Raw genomic sequence first — 17,716 nt, 5'->3', positions numbered from 1 at the left:
ACGATAGTCGGTTGCTCACCATACATCAAAGTAATTTTTGTAAGATTAAGAGAGCGTTTCAGATTGCGACTTTTGAGCCCCTTGTAAGCTAAAATCCTGACTCATTCGTTGTGTCCGTGACCTCATATTTTTTGCACAATATTTTATAATGTTAGCACATAAATTGTTGTTAAATTATGAGGTGGCAAAAAGTTTCACTTTGAGAGAATCGCTTAACATTTCTCTAAAATGAATGCACTAAACAATGATCATTTATCGGGAAATTCAATTTTATTATTGAAAAAGATAAAATGAAAGGAGTGAAGGAAATGGAAACACATGATGACATATATGATTGGGAAGTTTGGAAATATGTCTTGTAGTGGGAACAGCATATCTTTGAGCATGGCTAAGTGGAAGATCCATCATCCATCTGATCTTCATTTTTAATAAACAAGAATATATACCAGATACCAAAGATATGATCGATAAGAAAAACTACAACTTGTTCAAAGAAAATACTATTACAGGTTGCTTGTCCTTGTGGCCTACACCCACTCCTCACGCGAGAATCAATTTGGAACACAAATAAAGCAGTTCATTTGAAGGAGATAAATTTGAAACAAATAATGCTGTTCATTTGAAGGAGATAAATTTGAAAAGAAAAGCCATACATGGACTAGCAAGTTGTATTTAATTGTCATGGATCATGTTTCCCTAATCACGACCATTATTCATTCGTTTTTCTTTTAGATTAAAAAAAAGTTTAGTAGGAGATTAGCTATTCTCACCACCAACGTTAGAGCATACCCACAATATCAAAGTAAAGAAAACAAATTAAAACAATGATATAACAATGGTTTTCTTTGGTACCTGAAGGGGTCAAAGTATATCTACCACACCAAATAGAGTTTGTAGATCTAAATATGGGTGATTTTCGAATAGATTGGATCAGAAACAACATTTTTAATTTTCATTCTAAAATTTTATAATCGAATTCGGAATTTTCAGAAAACTAAAACTGTTTTGCAAAACGTTAACGATAAACCCTTACTTTCAGAATCGGAATTATTCCAAGCTGCACCCCTATACACAAACTAAGACGCACACTCATATTTGTCAACCATTCACTGCACCATACTCCTCATCACCTCCCATTCCGACGTAAGATCATTACCAAAACTAATTGGGATAACTTGACAAAAAAAAAAAAAAAAAAAAAAAGGGATAACATGGAGGGCCGAAGCCCAGCAAGAGAACAAGACAAACGCGGGCCTTGAGACCCAACCGAAACGGGGCGGAATTAGTGTGTGAGGCCCAAATAATCGTATGTCCGAAACGCCGTCGTTAGCTTCCGGAAGTAAGCAAAAATGTCCATTTTCAAAAACGCGCGCCCTAAAACTAGAGACTCCAAAGGCGGCGTAGAGAGATGCAGAGTGAGTTCGCTGCGGCGGCGCTGCCTCTGCGAGCGCGCCTCCTTCACTTGCTCATCGAATCTGCTCAAGTACGCCGGTTTCGAATTATTTATCGCTCTGAATTTAATCGATTTTATTCTCAATTTCCTCAAATTTTCACACCGGAATGCAAAATTTAGCAACTCCAAGTCGCTCCGATAGTGAAATACACCGCATTGTCCCTCTTCGCTCATCGATTTTACCCTCGATGTTTGTCCCGGTAAGTAATTCCATCTAAAATTTTTCAATTTCTGTTTTTTCTTCAATTAAAATTAGGGCTTCACTTGATTTGGATGTACATTTGAAGGTTGGAGGAACGGGCAAATGATGTAGCAAACTGGCTTTTGTATCCCTTGAGAGAAAGCAATTTGCAGCTGTTTGCGCTTGTTTCGCTGTGGATTTCAACGAAAGTAGGTTTTCGATCTTTTTTCTCTGCAAATTTTCTTGGACTTTTCATCCTAATCTATGTCCATTTGATGCTTTATCGATAGATACACACTTCTCCGCATTTGTCTGTGAAGATATTCAAGTCTTTGGGGGACAGCATCATCAAGGAGCAACACTACACCGTTCGAGATTACTTGGAAGCGGTAAGTCATAAATATGTAGTGCTATTTTTGCCAAGGGCTTCGCGAAGCACGTATTCCACATAAAAATTTGATCTTTTTCTTATCGGGTGCGTTACATTTTGGTTGATCATGTCACAGGAGGTGGTTTTAATGCAGGTACACTCTAAAGCTCTGGATTTTCTCCTCTCTTCTTTCTTTTTGTTTGCTTTGTATTGTGCTAGTCGGCTGAGAGTTGTCTATGTTCTTCATCAAAGGAAGTGAATTTTGAGATTGGCATGAACAATATTGCTTTTGTACACTTTGAAGAGCTTCTGCTCCAATTCAAGTAAGTTTTCGTTACCTTCATTGTACTGTTAGTGTTAGCTTCTTCCTTTCATGATCTGCTTGTTTTCGAGGATTACTAGCCTCATTTCGATACATCTTTCCTGGGGTTTTGAGTTCAGGGGAGTGGCAAAAGTTGGGGAACTTGTGAACTTTGAAGCAGGCATGGACATCATGGATCTTCTTTACGAAAAGGAGGAGACATCGATGCTCTACACCAATCCTCGCTCTCTCGCTGCATCGGTCTTGGCATGTTTAACAAAACCGAATCTTAGTACTAGTAAATGTTGCTAACTTTGGTTTGTTGTTCTCTAATTTTGTTTTCATGTTGTTTTGCAGGTTGCTTCATATATCATCACAGTACCTAAACAGATGTTGGAATTTCCTGTTCTTCCTTGGGGTAAGATTTCTAGTTTCCTTACTCTTTTCTCTCGTGATGTGCTTTGTGGAGGTTTTGTTTATTCACCATTTCGCGTTTTTACACCGCTATTGCAGCATCTCAGTTAATTGAAAGAAAGCACTGGTACTAATTGAGTTTATTCCTTTTAATTGCAGTTAAGTTTGTAACAGGATGCGATGAAGAGTTTATTCTTGATACTGTCACAGGCATTCTTAAGCACGTTTTCGACGCTTCTCGCTAGATAGGACTTCTGAACAGAGCAACTAATATGGTGTGTTACGTTAAGTACGATTTCATTGAAATCTTTCTTCGTTTCTATGTGCAAACAAGATGCAAAACCACTTGGATGCAATTCTTGTGCTGGTAAATCTTTGAATTTACATCTGGTTGACAAACTTGAAGATTTCTTGTGTTGGAATCCAATACCAAATTTACCAGTAGGAGTATTTAAGGGATGCGAACACTTCTAGTAAGTAGTCTCAAACAATTTCCGACTGATTTATATAATTTGGGTATTCCGTTACGATGATATTTGTGCTAATAAAATAAAAATATGTGAGGTTTTTTTTATTCAAATATTTTTATTTTTATTGACGTGACGGTGTAACCGTGTTAGGTTGGTGTCCCCGCAATGCTAACAGGATCCTCTCTCGATCCTTTTAGTGACAGAGATGATCCGTGAATCGTGTCGTTCATCATGCATCGTGCAGTCAGTTTTTGTCAAGTAATATTTGTGTTTAATTTTAAATAAAAATATTTAAAATAATTTCTTATTGTACAATGTACAATAAATAAACACGATTCACAAATTTTCGGAATCCCCAATACCAAACAGACAAAAAAACTCAAATGTGATACGACACAAAGTTGTGGATTTGTTGGATGATATGATGACACAAAGTAGTGGACTTGTTGAGCGGCCAATCCAATCCAGAAGGGCGAGTCTCTCGACTGTGGACTTGCGGGAGTGGCAAAGAGTGTGGAGTGAGAGAATAGCGACCGGGCTGTCAGAGTTCTTTTTGGGGATTCCGAGAACAAAATAAAAGGATAAAGAAAAAAAAAGGGCCCGAAAAGGGGGAGGGAGAGAGAGTGTAGGGGATGGATGCGGTGACATTCGGCATAATAATCGGCATAATCGTCCTCTTTTTTGTTGCTGTTGTTGTCGTGACCATCGAAGGCACTTGCAAGCGCCGTCCTTCTTAAGCCCTCCCTCCCGACAAAACAGACTTCTACTTCTCCACCAACACCGACCTTAAATTCGATAATTACAATAAAACCCCACCTTAACACACGACTGGGGTTTCTCAGAAAATGGCGCTTTGTAAGAAAGGTTTCGTCTTGGTTGCTGTTGCTTTGGTTGTTGGGCACTGTTCGGATCTGAGTTTTGTTTCTGGGTTCTCTGCATCTGCCGTTCACGAGCCTCACACTCACCACCACGGCTGTAGCCATGCGCACCACCACGACCACGGCCACGGTCACAGCAGCGGCCACAGCCACAGCCACGGCCACGGCCACCAAGAGGAGAGATTGTTGGCGACATCGAAGCTTCCCGAGGAATTGGCGGAGGAGGAGGACATGAAGTTGTACGGATTTGAATTTCATCAGCACGTTCATGGTCACGATCACGAGCATTTTGGTGCTCCGCAGCTCTCGGTTCTTGGTATTTCTTCGAAATTGTGTATGATGTGTGAGGCACTTAATTGGTTTAATTTTCGTTATACTGCTTGATTGCTTCGAATGTGGATTGAACGAATTGAAATTTTTGAAGAGGCCAATTGGTGGGTACAAAAGCTGGGAAATTTTCATTTTGGTATTGATATAAATGGCGAAAAGTATAATGCTTGTCTGGTTTGTAATCTGATTTCACGGTCGAAAGTGCGAAATCTGTGTTGCTGAATTAGCCATGACACAAGATTCTGTCTTTTTGAAAAAACCTTTGTTTTATTTTGCTCCACATCCGATTGTGTGTTTCTTTTCGCTGCACCTAAAGTTTGTGTCATACAAAATAAGCTGATCTCGATTGTGTGAGTCTGTAACCGCATTCTTATTTATCTTTTATAGGTCTCTGGATTCATTCCTTGGGGTGCTCGCTTTTGGTGAGCATGGCCTCCCTCATTTGCCTGATTATATTGCCAGTGATATTTGGTAAGTGATTCAATTGTTACTTACATTGTCTTTTTATTGACGCTGCCGATGACTTTTGCTTCAAGAAGCCTTTGCCGATGACCAGGACTGAAGTTACTGCTTTATTGCAGTGCAGGGGAAGCCATCCAAGGCAGTTGTTGATTCGTTGGCTTTATTTGGGGTCAGATTCTGCAGACCTGTTTATCTAGTTTTAAAATCTAATCCAATTGTATACGGTTTGCATCTCTTTAGTACCAATTTGATATGTATACTCTTAAGTTTTCTTGTATCCGTGTTAAGATCGTCATCGATTCAAATACCCAATTTAGGCTTTAGGAATTGTGCCTCTATAAGTTTACAGAACTTTGACCGTTGGAGTAGATTGTTGGAGCAAGTGGATGGGAATGGGAATTTGACAATCAATTTGTACTTCATTTGCAGGCTGGAGCAATGTTGGGGGATGCTTTTCTTCATCAATTACCACATGCTTTTGGTATGACAATAATCTGGAACTAGTTTATGAAGCCTGTGTTGATTTGCATCTTTTAGTTCATCCTTACACTGTACAAATCTATACCATATAATGTTCTTACACCTGATATAATCTGACGTTTCAAGTATTTAATTATTTCTTAAGTTCTTATATCTTAATTTGCGAAGAGCATATAACAATCCATCTTTAAAAAAGTAGCTTTTAAATTATGACAATGTGTAAGTGAACTCTCAATTTCCTTAATTAAAAATGTATAATTTCTTAATAAATGATAATGTGTAAGATGCATGCCTTTTAGATTTATCAGCAGTTGATCCAGAATCTTATATTAATTGCAGGAGGAGGGCACTCCGACTCGCATGACCACCATGAAGGCCATTCCCATTCCCATTCCCATTTGCATGAGCATTCACATTCGCATTCTTTGGACGATCTTTCAGTAGGATTATCCATCCTGGGTTAGTTCTAATCTGTGTTCTGCATGCTGTCTTAACCATGCTTCGTGTCTGCATGAATTTGTGTTTGTGTGGGTGTCCGAGGGCAGGTGCATGTGATGTACGTTTCTGTGTGCATGAATGTTTCTACGTGCACATCACTTCTTCCATACGACTCCGTAGGGCTGTAACCCCTTCTTTCGTTTCCTAGTGTTATTGGTTTCCTTGAGCTTCTTATTGTACCCGATTATTGTAAGGTCCTTCCTGATTGGTTTTAGTTGAATTTTAAAAGTACCGTATTGGTTGTTGCAGCGGGAATTGTATTATTTCTTCTGGTAGAAAAGACAGTGAGGTATGTTGAGGAAAACTCTGGAGGAACTAATGCATGGAGTCATGGTCATCATCATCATCATCATCATCATAAGAACAGCAAGAAATTGAAGGATGATAATGATTCTCATGATGACTTGCAGTCAGAATCTTCTAATGGAAAAGATGGAAGGAAACTGAAGAAGTCATCTGACGGAGAAGTGACAGCTGATGGTTTAAATGATTCTTTGATTGAAAATACTCAACAGGACTCTCATATTCGTAAGGCAAGCAGTTTAGTTGGCTTCTTGGTTTTTCAGAGAGTTTGTGTTCATCTTTGTTTAAAGTCGGCACAGACTTGACATCTACTGGCTTATATAGTTATATGCATCTTGCATGAATCTTACCATTATCTGATTTTTTGTGGTCAATCTAATTTTGTTAATCTTGGGAGCAGCCTCTCCATAAATGGGGGTAAGGCTAGCCGACATTCACCTCTCCCAGACCCTGCGTAAAGCGGGAGCCTTGTGCACTGGGTACGACCTTTATTTTAATCTAATTTTGTTAATCAACTTTTAATACTGGACTGCAATTTAAGTATGGCCATATTTCCATTGTGCAGAGAAACACTAGGACTGGTGGGAGCGATGATAAACAACATGTACATGCTGCAAATGATTCCACTCCTGAGGCCAAGTCCGCAAAAGGGGAAACTACTCGATCACCCTCAAATCTTGTGTTCGGCTATCTCAATCTCTTCTCGGATGGTGTTGTATGTGACTTCTTGCTTGCTCTCAAGCTTGTATATCTTTAAACAAAATGTGGTTCATGATAGATATTATTTACTGAAATATTTGTATTGCCACTGCAGCACAATTTTACGGATGGGATGGCTTTAGGAAGTGCATTCCTGCTTCATGGATCTGTTGGTGGGTGGTCTAGAACTCTGTTCTTGCTTGCACATGAGATTCCTCAAGAGGTTTGAGTTCTCTCTGTTGTTCGTTAATATGTAATGAGGTAGTCTAGATAGGCGGGCTGGCTAAACAGTCACATCCAATCTGAGTCTTGTTGTCTTGGTTCTTGGAGGTATATAACTTTATAGCTTGTTTTACCTTTGTTTCAGGTCGGTGATTTTGGTATTCTTGTAAGGTCTGGTTTCAGCGTATCTAAAGCTCTGTTCTTCAACTTTCTCTCAGCACTTGTGGCACTACTTGGAACCGCAGTGGTAAAGTATTGTCAATACTTTGTTGTAGGGTTATTCCATTTTGGTTAGTATCTTCGATAATTGAAATGAGAGTAATCCATTGCTATTGATGCAGGCTCTTATTTTGGGACAGAATGCAGGACAGTCATCTTTGATTGAGGTGACAATAATACAGCCCGGGAATGTTCTGGTTAAATATTCGGCTCATAAATGGCTTTCATGATCCAAGTAATTATCTTTATACTTTGTTGAATCTATTTTCAGGGTTTTACAGCTGGTGGATTTATATACATTGCTGTTGCTGGAGTGCTTGCTGAAATGAACAACAATGGCGGCTCATCGTTGAAAAGCACGGCTTTACAGCTAACTGCGTTGATACTTGGCATAGGAGTTGCCCTATGTATATCACTTTTTGAATGAAACTTTGTTTAGAAACCGGAGCGGGACTATCCAAATGTGCTGCACAGGCATCTGGGTTTTACAGCTGATAATTGTGCGGTGAATGTGGAAAAGGGACGGGAAGACAGAGAAGATGAAGGTGGTTAACCTTGCCGCGGTATCATTCTGGAAACTCTCGAGGGTGATACCATAGTGGACAACTCTCCATGGAAGACGGTGAACTTGCTCTTTTTTACTCCCCTGTTTAGGAGATTACAGTTTCTTCATGTCTTTTTCCTTTCAGATACCTATATATGTATAGGACGTGATTTTTGTAATGAAAGAGAAAAAGTTATCATATGCTATGCCCCTTCCTTTAAAATAGGAAACTGATTTCCGCAATCTCTTTTCTCCTCCTGCACACCTGTTTTGTTTGGTCCTCGGATTGAATAAAACCAAAGAAAATCAAGGGAGAAAGTTAAAAGAGTCTCGGTGAGCAAGTGTGCGGAAATCACTTTCCCTAAAATAAGTGAGAAAAACTAGACGATTGTACAATGAAATCATAAAAAGTCCAAGCTCGGGCTAACTATAAGCTACAACATATGTGATATCAAGAGGATCTTCTCATCACTGAATAAAAACGAAAACTGGGTTTAATTTCGTTCAAGAGTCGAACTTGTCGAACTGCTGGAGCATTTGAAAGACGGTAATGCTCTGAGTTGGGAGAGAAGGAAGAGGTGGCATCCTTCTCAGAGGTGATATCATATGGTCGCCGCGGGTGAGAGTGTGGTGGTGCCTCTTACGCACTGCTCGAACAGGAGGCGGCGTTGCCACTGCCGCTACCGTCTGATTCATTAATCCTTGATTGCTATAAGCTGCTCCAGGCGCAGACGATGCTTCTGTCCTCTTACGCATGCTATTGCTCTCTGAAAGCCTTTTTTCCTTCCTCCCTCCTCCCTGTAAATGCATTTTACGTGAGACAAAATCAATCTGCATATATAACACTGCCAGAGGTTAAATATACGCCTCAAGTTTTTACTACTAATTGTATTGAAATTCCTTTCAGTCCATGTATTCGAGCAACAAAATAACATCAAGATCCACACAAAACAAAACAAAACAAAAAAAAAACAAATATATATATATATATATAAAGACAATGACCGGAGGAAGAAACGTTTTAGCTTAGAACGTCTCTCGCTTACAAGTGAAAAGAAATGTTAATAGATCGTAATGCTAGTGACTGAGATAAGAAAGTATTCATTACGAAATTTTACAGATAAAAGCAAAAAAGGCATATATAAGGGGAAAATGTCATGTAAGAAGGAATGAAATATCTATCAGATTACTTGCTCACATTAATGACAGAAGAGTCGGGCATCGGGCATTTGACAGGGCGATCCTCATCAGGTGGCTCAAGAGGATGTTCCACCGGCCAAAACTCGAAGTCGACTTCAACCTGCATATGATGGTCATGATTATGAACATCCATGCACCTGCTGCTTCTGTGTTGATTCTCCCTCGTTTCATATAAAAGTGGAGCTTCGCCTTCCTTTCCGTCCTGATTAAACATTCATGTCAATGAGTACTACTCAAGGAAAGGATAGAAAAGGGAAGTGATTTCTGCACACTAAACAAGTCAGGGCAGGAGGAGAAAATGAGTGCGGATCGAAACCATTACCCATGGAAAAGTGTATGTGTGTGGCGAGAGAAAGAGAGGACTTACAAAATCATCCTCACATGAAAATCCCATAGAGATGTAGTTCATAGTAGTGTTGTTGCTTGCATGCCAGAAGCTGAGAAAATTTTAGAGAGAGAGAGAGAGGAAAATATAGGAAAGAGAAAGCTGAGGGGCATGAAAAGGAGGAGTAAAAGAGAGAGAGGTGGCGGTATGGGATGATTTTGCACAGTGGAATGAAGATTCCCACCATTTTCGTCTTTTTGGATTTACTGAGCTTACTTTAGTTGAACCCTTTTTTCTTTTCTTTATTGGGTTTGGGACCTGCCCTTAATTGCAGCTCCCTTTCTCTTTTTTTCTCCCTTTCACTTTGTTGCTTTTAGGGACATTTTTTACTGTAGTAACTCTATGCAGCTTGCTTGATTAAAAATATAACCCTACTTTCTGCTTTTCATTGGTTTGCAGAACTTAAGCAGCTAGCCAGCAAATGCATGAGAGAGAGAGAGAGAGAGAGAGAGAGATGTGGCTATAGAATAGTAGGAGGAATGAAAAGCTAAGAATGCAGGCTCATACTCACACAAACACATTCACACAGACCCAAATTTTAAGACACTTTATTTTTGTAGGTGCTTAATTTGTTCATTCAACGCAAATTGCAATACATAATACTTTATGCAGTACCCTCCACAAAAGCAATCAGCATTATGCTTTGTAGTTTTCTAAAGTTACCAAAAAATTACTATTTGTTCTCCACAAGACATAGCGTATCTACAACCTGATCATTAGAAGATTTTGTTGTCTCATCTAGTAGTCTTAATCATATATCATATATAGTTTGTCAAAATGTGCTTAAAAGTTGTTATTATTGCTTTGACGACTTGTTACAGCATGCGTTATATTGCTTACAGTTCTTGAAAGAAATTTAATTTTTCAATTTCTTTAGATCTTACAATTTGTCGATTTCAACAAGTATTATTGAATTTTTATGAAGAAGCAACTCATAAAAAACATTTAGACAAACAAAACTGATTATATTAGAAACCACCTCTCTATACTTGTGGGTCTCACATATAACTACAATCATTGTCTTAAACTCTATGAGAGATGTGGTCAATTTGGTATGTCTAAGCAACATTATCGTTTATAAGTGAGTTTGTTTAGCATGGACGCAATATAGACCAACATCTGTGACCGTTAAATCTTTAATTATTGAAGACTTGACTCCCGTTATTGAACGGCCATTCTAAAAAATTTCGGTGTTTGAGTATATGAACACGACTCTCATAGGAATTTTAATGGATCCTCTCTGGCATATTGGTGTATATAGTATATCTCCTAAAAATAGAAACGAGTTAATTAACGTGTGACAAGCACAACAAACCTTTGGAATAAGTCCAACAAAAGCAAATACATCTAGATGTATCTTTCTTATTCTGGTGAAAAAAATAACAGCCAGCCAATGCTGCTCTTCTGTTCGTTGAGATTCCATCACTCGTTTTATTTGGAAAATCACTCAAAAAATATTTTATTCCCATTTTATACACCTCCCAAATATAGCCACAGGCTGTCTGTCCAATTGGAAAAACAAACAAAAACAATGTAATTAGAGAGCTAAAATAAGGGAAAGGAGGGTTTGCATGAGAAAGTGCTGGTGACAAATTAGAATTAGAGAGAGAGAGAGAGAGAGAGAGAGAGAGAGAGAGAGAGGAGGGAAATGAAACTGTGGAAAAAGGCTGCCGGGCTAATCAAAGACCGGAACAGCATCTGGGTGGCCACCATCTCACGGCGGACGTCGTTCCGCAACCCCGATTTGGAGGCCATCATCATCAAAGCCACCAGCCACGACGAGGCCACAGTCGATTACAAGAATTTCCACAGGGTGTACCAATGGGTCCGCACCTCTCCGCTCTACCTCAAGCCCCTCCTTTACGCGCTCTCCACACGCATGGAGAAAACTCACTCTTGGGTCGTCGCTCTCAAAGGCCTAATGCTCATGCACGGCATTTTCTGCTGCAAAATCCTCTCCGTCCAAAAGATCGGCCGGCTGCCGTTCGACCTTTCTAACTTCTGCGACAAACATTCTAAGCCCAGCAAGACATGGGCGTACGACGCGTTTGTCCGCGCTTATTTTACGTACTTGGATCAGAGATCCTCATTTTTTAGCACGTTGGTGAAGAAGAACAACAGCAAGTCCGACCAGGAGGAGCCGCCGCTGCTGGAGGAGCTCGGGCGATTGCAAAAGTGGCAGTCGTTGCTCGACATGCTTCTCGAGATCAAGCCGGAAGCGATTAGTCCGCATCGCACTAATAATCACACATACAATAACAACAAGGTTTATCTTATTTCCGAAGCAATGATTTGTTTGCTGACGGAGATCTTCGACGTGTACAGCAGAGTCTGCAAAGGGATTGCCGGCGCGCTGTTGAGGATTTACGATGCCCCAGGCAAGCAGGAGGCGCAGATGGCGCTCGGGGTGGTTCAGAAGGCGGGGGTTCAAGGGGAGGAGCTCTCACTGTACCTCGAATACTGCATGGATATGGGGATCCTCAGCACGGCGGATTGTCCTAAAGTCGAACAGATCCCGGAAGAGGATATCAGAGACCTCGAACGGATAATCAACCAAGCGTCCAAAAGGAAGGAAAGCTTCATGGAATGCGACCGGATGGCGGCGGCGCAGATGGAGGAGGACAAAGCGATCGTGGCCATGCAGAAACCGGCGAAGAAATCCAAGACGATAATTACGGACAAATGGGAGGTGTTTGAAGAGGATTTGATCAGCTGGGTGAGCGCAGATACATCTGGATTCTCCGATGTGAGCGGATACAGCTACAATACTACGAGCAGTAGTGCTATCGGTGTCGGGGGACAAGGACAATATAGAAACCCTTTTGCGCCGTCGTCGAAAAATAGAATACCATATCATCATCCTGTACCTACTGCATATAACCACCAAGTTCTTCCAGATTTGATTAGTTTCTGACGATAATTATTGTTGTTGATGTTGTTGTTGGAATAAAAAAAATGTTGGACAGCGTTTGATTAATTCCCTTGCTCCCCAGCGCAGCTTAATTCATCATCATATTCTCCCAATTTTTGTGGATCTTATATTCTTCCCCCTTGGGCCTTACTGATATTCATTGTAGATTAATTTTTTGGGCCTGATTCTTCGTCATTCTTTTTTTGTTTTACTTGTTAATCATCATATTAATTTGATCAATTACTATTACGTATGTGCAGGTATGCCATCTGTGAATTGTTAGCTGGAATAATAGTTTTCGGACCTAATAAATGATAGGATCACATCCAAATCTCTTGTAACATTTTCCTTAACTTCCACGCAAAATATTTCCTAAAACTAAAAATTTCAATTTTTTTCACAAAAACTGTGGGTCACGTTTTCCATTCGATTTTGAGAATTTATACAAGATTCATTATAAGGAAAAATTCGAGTCATTCTCGTCGCATCACATGTTTCCTAAATTAATTTAGACCATTTCGAAGATTTCCGTGTCATAAAATTATATTTGGGATGTCACATCCCAGACCAATTTCGTCGTAGCACGATATTGTCCGCTTGGGGCCTCGACCACGCCCTCACGGTTTTGTTTCTGGGAACTCACGAGAGAACGTCCCAGTGGGTCACCCATCATGGGAATGCTCTCGTCCAAACTCGCTTAACTTCGGAGTTCCGATTCCGATGGAACTCGAAGCCAGTGAGTCCTCAAAAAGCCTCGTGCTATATGGAGGTGGGCATGTACATATAAGGCTCATCACTCCCTCTTCATTAGTCAATGTGGGATGTTACAACTTACAATCCACCCCCCTTAGGGGCACGACGTCCTCGTCGGTACACTCGCACCACACGGTAAAGTGGCTCTGATACAATTTTGTCACATACCAGACCGGCTCCGCTGTTGCATGATATTGTCCGCTTTGGGCCCCCACCACGCCCTCAGGGTTTTGTTTCTGGGAACCCACGCGAGATCTAGTAAGTCACTCATCCTATGAATGCTCTCGTTCGAACTCGCTTAACTTCGGAGTTCCGATGGAACTCGAAGCCAATGAGGCCCCAAAAGACCTTATGCTATATGGAGGTGAGCATGTACATATAAAGCACATCACCCCCTCTCTGTTGGTCAATGTAGGATGTTACATGGGAGACCCCCTATTAGTTTATATTATTTTAAAAAATTTCAACTTTAAAACAATAAAATATAATTTTAGGACCTAATTAATGTTAGGATCACATCCACATGTCTTCCAAAGTTTTCCTTCACACCCATGCAAAATATTTCCTAAAACTAAAAATTTGAAATTTTACACAAAAAGTGTGAGTTACCCACGTTTCTAGTTGATTTTGAGAATTTTAACAAGATTTATGATAAGCCAAAATTTGAGTAATTCTAATAGCACCATATGTTTTTCAAAATTAACTAGGACATTTAGAAGATTTTCAAATCTCTTTTGGGCCTTGCTTTTAGTTCATATTACTTTTTAAAATTTTCAATGTTAAAATTTTCAATGTTCAAATCTCTTTTGGGTACTAGACGGAATATCTTGCAAATAAAAATTAACTTTGTGCAGTAGACTAGTCAACTAGTTACAAGTTAGTCAGTGGTATAAAGTGCAGTTGTAAGAACAAAACATAACGGACCAATACGTTCAACTAATCAGATTCTGCCCAGATTAGTTTCAGAACAATAATTCCTAAGCTTGAACACATTTACATATCTGTTCATTATGCAAACAGCAATAACAAAGCAATTATGAATTCAAATATGCTGGATTGACTAATCAAGCTCACCAGTCAACTAAGTACAGATTCATCGGTTAATCAAACGCAAATCTACGAATCAAACTTAGTTCACTACGAGTTATCTTAGTCAACAACAAATCAATTCGTTGCTCATAATATGCAGTGTAAACTTGGTCCCTAACACATATCAAATATGCTACATCCCACATCGACCAACAGAGAGGGGGTGATGTGTCTTATATGTACATACCCACCTCCTATAGCATGAGGCATTTTGGGAACTCACTGGTTTTAGATTCCATTGGAACTTCGAAGTTAAGCGAATTAGGGCGAGAGCATTCCCAGGATGGGTAACCTCCTGGGAAGTTCTTGTGTGAGTTCCTAGAAACAAAATCGTGAGGGTTTGGTCGAGGCCCAAAGCGGAATCGTGCTACGGCGGAGCCGGTCTAGGATGTGATAGAATGGTATCAGAGCCATTCTACCGTTCGGTGCGAGTGTGCCAACGAGGACGTCGAGCCCCTATAGGGGTGGATTGTTACATCTCACATCGACCAACGGAGAGAGGGTGATGTGCCTTATATGTACATGTCCACCTCCTATAGCACAAGGCCTTTTGGGAACTCACTGGCTTCGGATTCCATCGGAACTCCGAAGTTAAGCGAGTTCGGACAAGAGCATTCCCAGGAGGGTGACCCCTTGTGAAGTTATCGTGTGAGTTCCTAGAAACAAAACCATGAGGGTGTGGTCGGGGCCCAAAGCGGACAATATAGTGATACAGCGGAGCCGGTCTGGGATGTGACAAAATAACAATTCATATGATGCATGAAACATATGCAAGTAAATAAAATATGTGGACAAGTTTAAGAGACAAAGAACGCAAGAAGTTTTTGGCCGGAAAAACCCATCTCTAGGTTAAAAAACCGGGGACTCTCTGCTGAGTCCAATCCACTAATGAAATCAAGATTCATACAAAGCAACCACACAAACTCAATTCCTAGATTTATATCTATGGAGCAACTTATACCTTTGTGCAACCTTGCCTTTCACGAGATAGATTTCTTTGGTCTTCACAAAGTGGCAGCTCCTCTTAAACTCTTCACCTTATGACATTGAAATCCAATCAACTTATGCAAATGATATCACGATGAAGTTGATGCAAATCTGGATTCAATTGTCTAGTCATTTTCACCAGTCAAACACTTGAAAGATGAAACTGATGCGAATCCAAAAAGATATCAGTTTAAAGATTTGAAACTTGAAAAACTTGACCACCAAATTAAAACAAAACCATAAAGACAATGCTACCCTAATATGCAGTGATTGGGTGTTTGATGCATGAACATAGTTAAATGGCTAAGGTTTCAATAAAGAACACAAGAGGTAGCTCAAAGTTAAAATCAACTCTTACCTGAAAATGTAAAAATCCTAGCCAAAGCAGATGAGCATATAAAACGAATTTAAGCAAGCAATTTCAAAGATAGGTTTAGAAATATTCAATGAAGAAAATTACCCATAAAATATGCTTGATGCTCTAGGAGGTCTGAGATGGAGATGAAAATAAAGCTCTAAAAAACTTTTCCAATCTCAACCCTAAAAACCAATTGAACCCTAGCTTGATGTTTATATAAAGGGTTTGATGTTCAAACAGAAAGGGGACCAGAAAACCCACGTGTCATGTGCAAAAGCAATTTGGACAAATCTAGGGCTGAAAAACCATTTTCGGGAAAAAGCTGTCAAATGGCCCATGTGGGTTGTCTTAAAGTGTGTGCTCAGCTCGCGTAAAAGTAGCAAGAAGTTTTGACGAACCACTAGATAGAATGTACTGGAAATAAGGGCATGAGATGCATATGAATGAACAAACATTTGATGTACGAAGTTTTACTCTTGAAGTGATATTTCCAGCAACAAGATCCCAAAGCAATTAACCCTAAATCTAATTAGAGCATGTGTGGTACAATTTACAACATTTGACCAAAGAAGCCAAACAATAAAACTAGACTTCACAAAAGGTCTTATAACATTTTCCTTATTAACTCCCATGCAAAAAATTTCCTCATACTAAAAATTTCAATTATTTTTTCACAGCGAGTTACGTTTTCCATTCAATTTTGAAAATTTATACAAGATTCATTATAATCCAAAATTCGATTCATTCTCGTTGCATCACATGTTTCCTAAAATTAATTTAGACCATTCCGAAGATTTTTCATTTCATAAAAGTATATTTGGGAGACCCCCTATTAGTTTATAGTATTTAAAAAAAATCAAATTTAAAAATCAATAAAAAATAATTTCAGGACCTAATTAATGGTAGAATCACATCCACATGTCTTGCAACGTTTTCCTTCACTTTACACAAAATTTGAGAATTTTTACAAGATTTATTATAAGCCAAAATTTGAGTCATTCTAATCGCACCACATGTTTTCCAAAATTAATATAGGACATTCCGAAGATTTTCAACACCTACAAATCTCTTTAGGGGCACCGCTATTAGTTCATAATATTATCTATTTGTCAATGTTAAATATCAATAAAAAATAGGTCCTTGGCCTAATAAATGATATGATCACATCCAAGGGTCTTGTAATATTTTACTTTTTTTTTAGTACAACAATATATTTTACATTAAGGGAAGGGGGAGTTCGACTAAGCCACACAATGAGCAACCTAATTTGGTATTGAATTCGTCATTCGTGAGATTCAAACCAAAAACTTTTCACTGCAAAATATTTTTTTAAAACTAAAAGTTTCAATGTGTTTCACAAAAACTATATGAATTATAACCAACGTTTTCCAATCGATTTTGAGAATTTATACAAGATTCATTATAAGCCAAAATTCGAGTTATTCTCGTCACAGCACATATTTCCTAAAATTAATTTAGCATTCCCAAGATTTTCGACACATAAAATTATATTTGGGAAACCCCCTATTGGTTTATATTTTTTTTTTTATTTTTCAACTTTAAAAATCAATAAAAAAATAATTTTGGGACCTATAAATTGTAAGATCACATCCAAAAGTCTTGGAACATTTTCCGTTACACCCCCCCCGGGCAAATTATTCCTAAAACTGAAAATTTCAATTTTTTCACAAAAATTGTGAGTTATAACCCACGTTTTTCAATTGATTTTGAGAATTTTAACAAGATTTATAATAAGCCAAAATTCAAGTTATTTTAATCGCACCACATGTTTCCTAATTTAATTTAAGACATTTTGATGATTTTCGACACCTACAAATCTCTTGAGGGGCCCACTATTAGTTCCATTTTTTTTTATATTTTTCAAATTTGAAAATCAATAAAAATAATTTCGGGATTGAATACATAGTAAGATCACATCCACAGGTCTTGCTACATGTTTTCTGAACTCTCATGCGAAAATTTTCTGAAACTAAAAATTTCAATTTTTCCACATAAACTTAGTTATAGCCAACATTTTCCAATGGATGAGAATTTATACAAGATTCATTACATGCCAAAATTCGAGTCATTCTCGTCCCACCACATGTTTCCTAAGATTGATTTTAAGACACTCCGGACATTTTCGACGCAAATTAATTTAGAACATTCCGAAGATTTTCGACACCTAGCCTCTATCAATTCTCTAATG

The 17,716-nt window shown here is 38.9% G+C and overlaps 4 protein-coding genes across 6 annotated transcripts; 3 read left to right on the top strand and 1 right to left on the bottom strand.

The window, feature by feature from the left end:
- Window positions 1-1,366: 1,366 nt before the first annotated feature.
- Window positions 1,367-3,250, top strand: LOC126596911 (cyclin-J18). The gene is made up of 9 exons (XM_050263608.1): window positions 1,367-1,483; window positions 1,574-1,653; window positions 1,741-1,843; window positions 1,925-2,023; window positions 2,141-2,158; window positions 2,257-2,327; window positions 2,446-2,572; window positions 2,663-2,723; window positions 2,879-3,250. The coding sequence occupies exons 1-9, from the start codon at window positions 1,409-1,411 to the stop codon at window positions 2,962-2,964; spliced, it is 720 nt and encodes a 239-aa protein (XP_050119565.1). The 5' UTR covers window positions 1,367-1,408; the 3' UTR covers window positions 2,965-3,250.
- Window positions 3,251-3,645: 395 nt separating this feature from the next.
- Window positions 3,646-8,025, top strand: LOC126596910 (IAA-alanine resistance protein 1-like). 2 transcript variants are annotated; one of them, XM_050263606.1, is made up of 11 exons: window positions 3,646-4,401; window positions 4,785-4,868; window positions 4,979-5,028; window positions 5,289-5,340; window positions 5,679-5,798; window positions 6,087-6,370; window positions 6,706-6,855; window positions 6,955-7,062; window positions 7,207-7,308; window positions 7,403-7,447; window positions 7,552-8,025. In XM_050263606.1, the coding sequence occupies exons 1-11, from the start codon at window positions 4,035-4,037 to the stop codon at window positions 7,705-7,707; spliced, it is 1,518 nt and encodes a 505-aa protein (XP_050119563.1). In that variant the 5' UTR covers window positions 3,646-4,034; the 3' UTR covers window positions 7,708-8,025. The 2 variants fall into 2 exon arrangements, with proteins under 2 accessions (XP_050119563.1, XP_050119564.1); XM_050263607.1 differs by having other exon boundaries at window positions 3,648-4,383.
- Window positions 8,026-8,166: 141 nt separating this feature from the next.
- LOC126596912 (uncharacterized) lies at window positions 8,167-9,556 on the bottom strand. 2 transcript variants are annotated; one of them, XM_050263609.1, is made up of 3 exons: window positions 9,392-9,556; window positions 9,023-9,226; window positions 8,167-8,655 (listed from the first exon to the last, which is right to left on the bottom strand). In XM_050263609.1, exons 1-3 carry the CDS (start codon window positions 9,431-9,433, stop codon window positions 8,329-8,331), a joined length of 573 nt encoding a protein of 190 aa, XP_050119566.1. In that variant the 5' UTR covers window positions 9,434-9,556; the 3' UTR covers window positions 8,167-8,328. The 2 variants fall into 2 exon arrangements, with proteins under 2 accessions (XP_050119566.1, XP_050119568.1); XM_050263611.1 differs by having other exon boundaries at window positions 8,167-8,622; window positions 9,392-9,549.
- A 1,358-nt stretch (window positions 9,557-10,914) lies between these two features.
- Window positions 10,915-12,386, top strand: LOC126595736 (putative clathrin assembly protein At1g25240). The gene has a single exon (XM_050262041.1). It carries the CDS (start codon window positions 11,058-11,060, stop codon window positions 12,321-12,323), a length of 1,266 nt encoding a protein of 421 aa, XP_050117998.1. The 5' UTR covers window positions 10,915-11,057; the 3' UTR covers window positions 12,324-12,386.
- Window positions 12,387-17,716: the final 5,330 nt, after the last annotated feature.

This window comes from Malus sylvestris, chromosome 13 (assembly GCF_916048215.2).
Source record: "Malus sylvestris chromosome 13, drMalSylv7.2, whole genome shotgun sequence".
NCBI classification, from domain to species: domain Eukaryota; kingdom Viridiplantae; phylum Streptophyta; class Magnoliopsida; order Rosales; family Rosaceae; genus Malus; species Malus sylvestris.
Note: the sequence above shows the minus strand (reverse complement) of the source record. Positions and strands in the feature narration are given on the sequence as shown.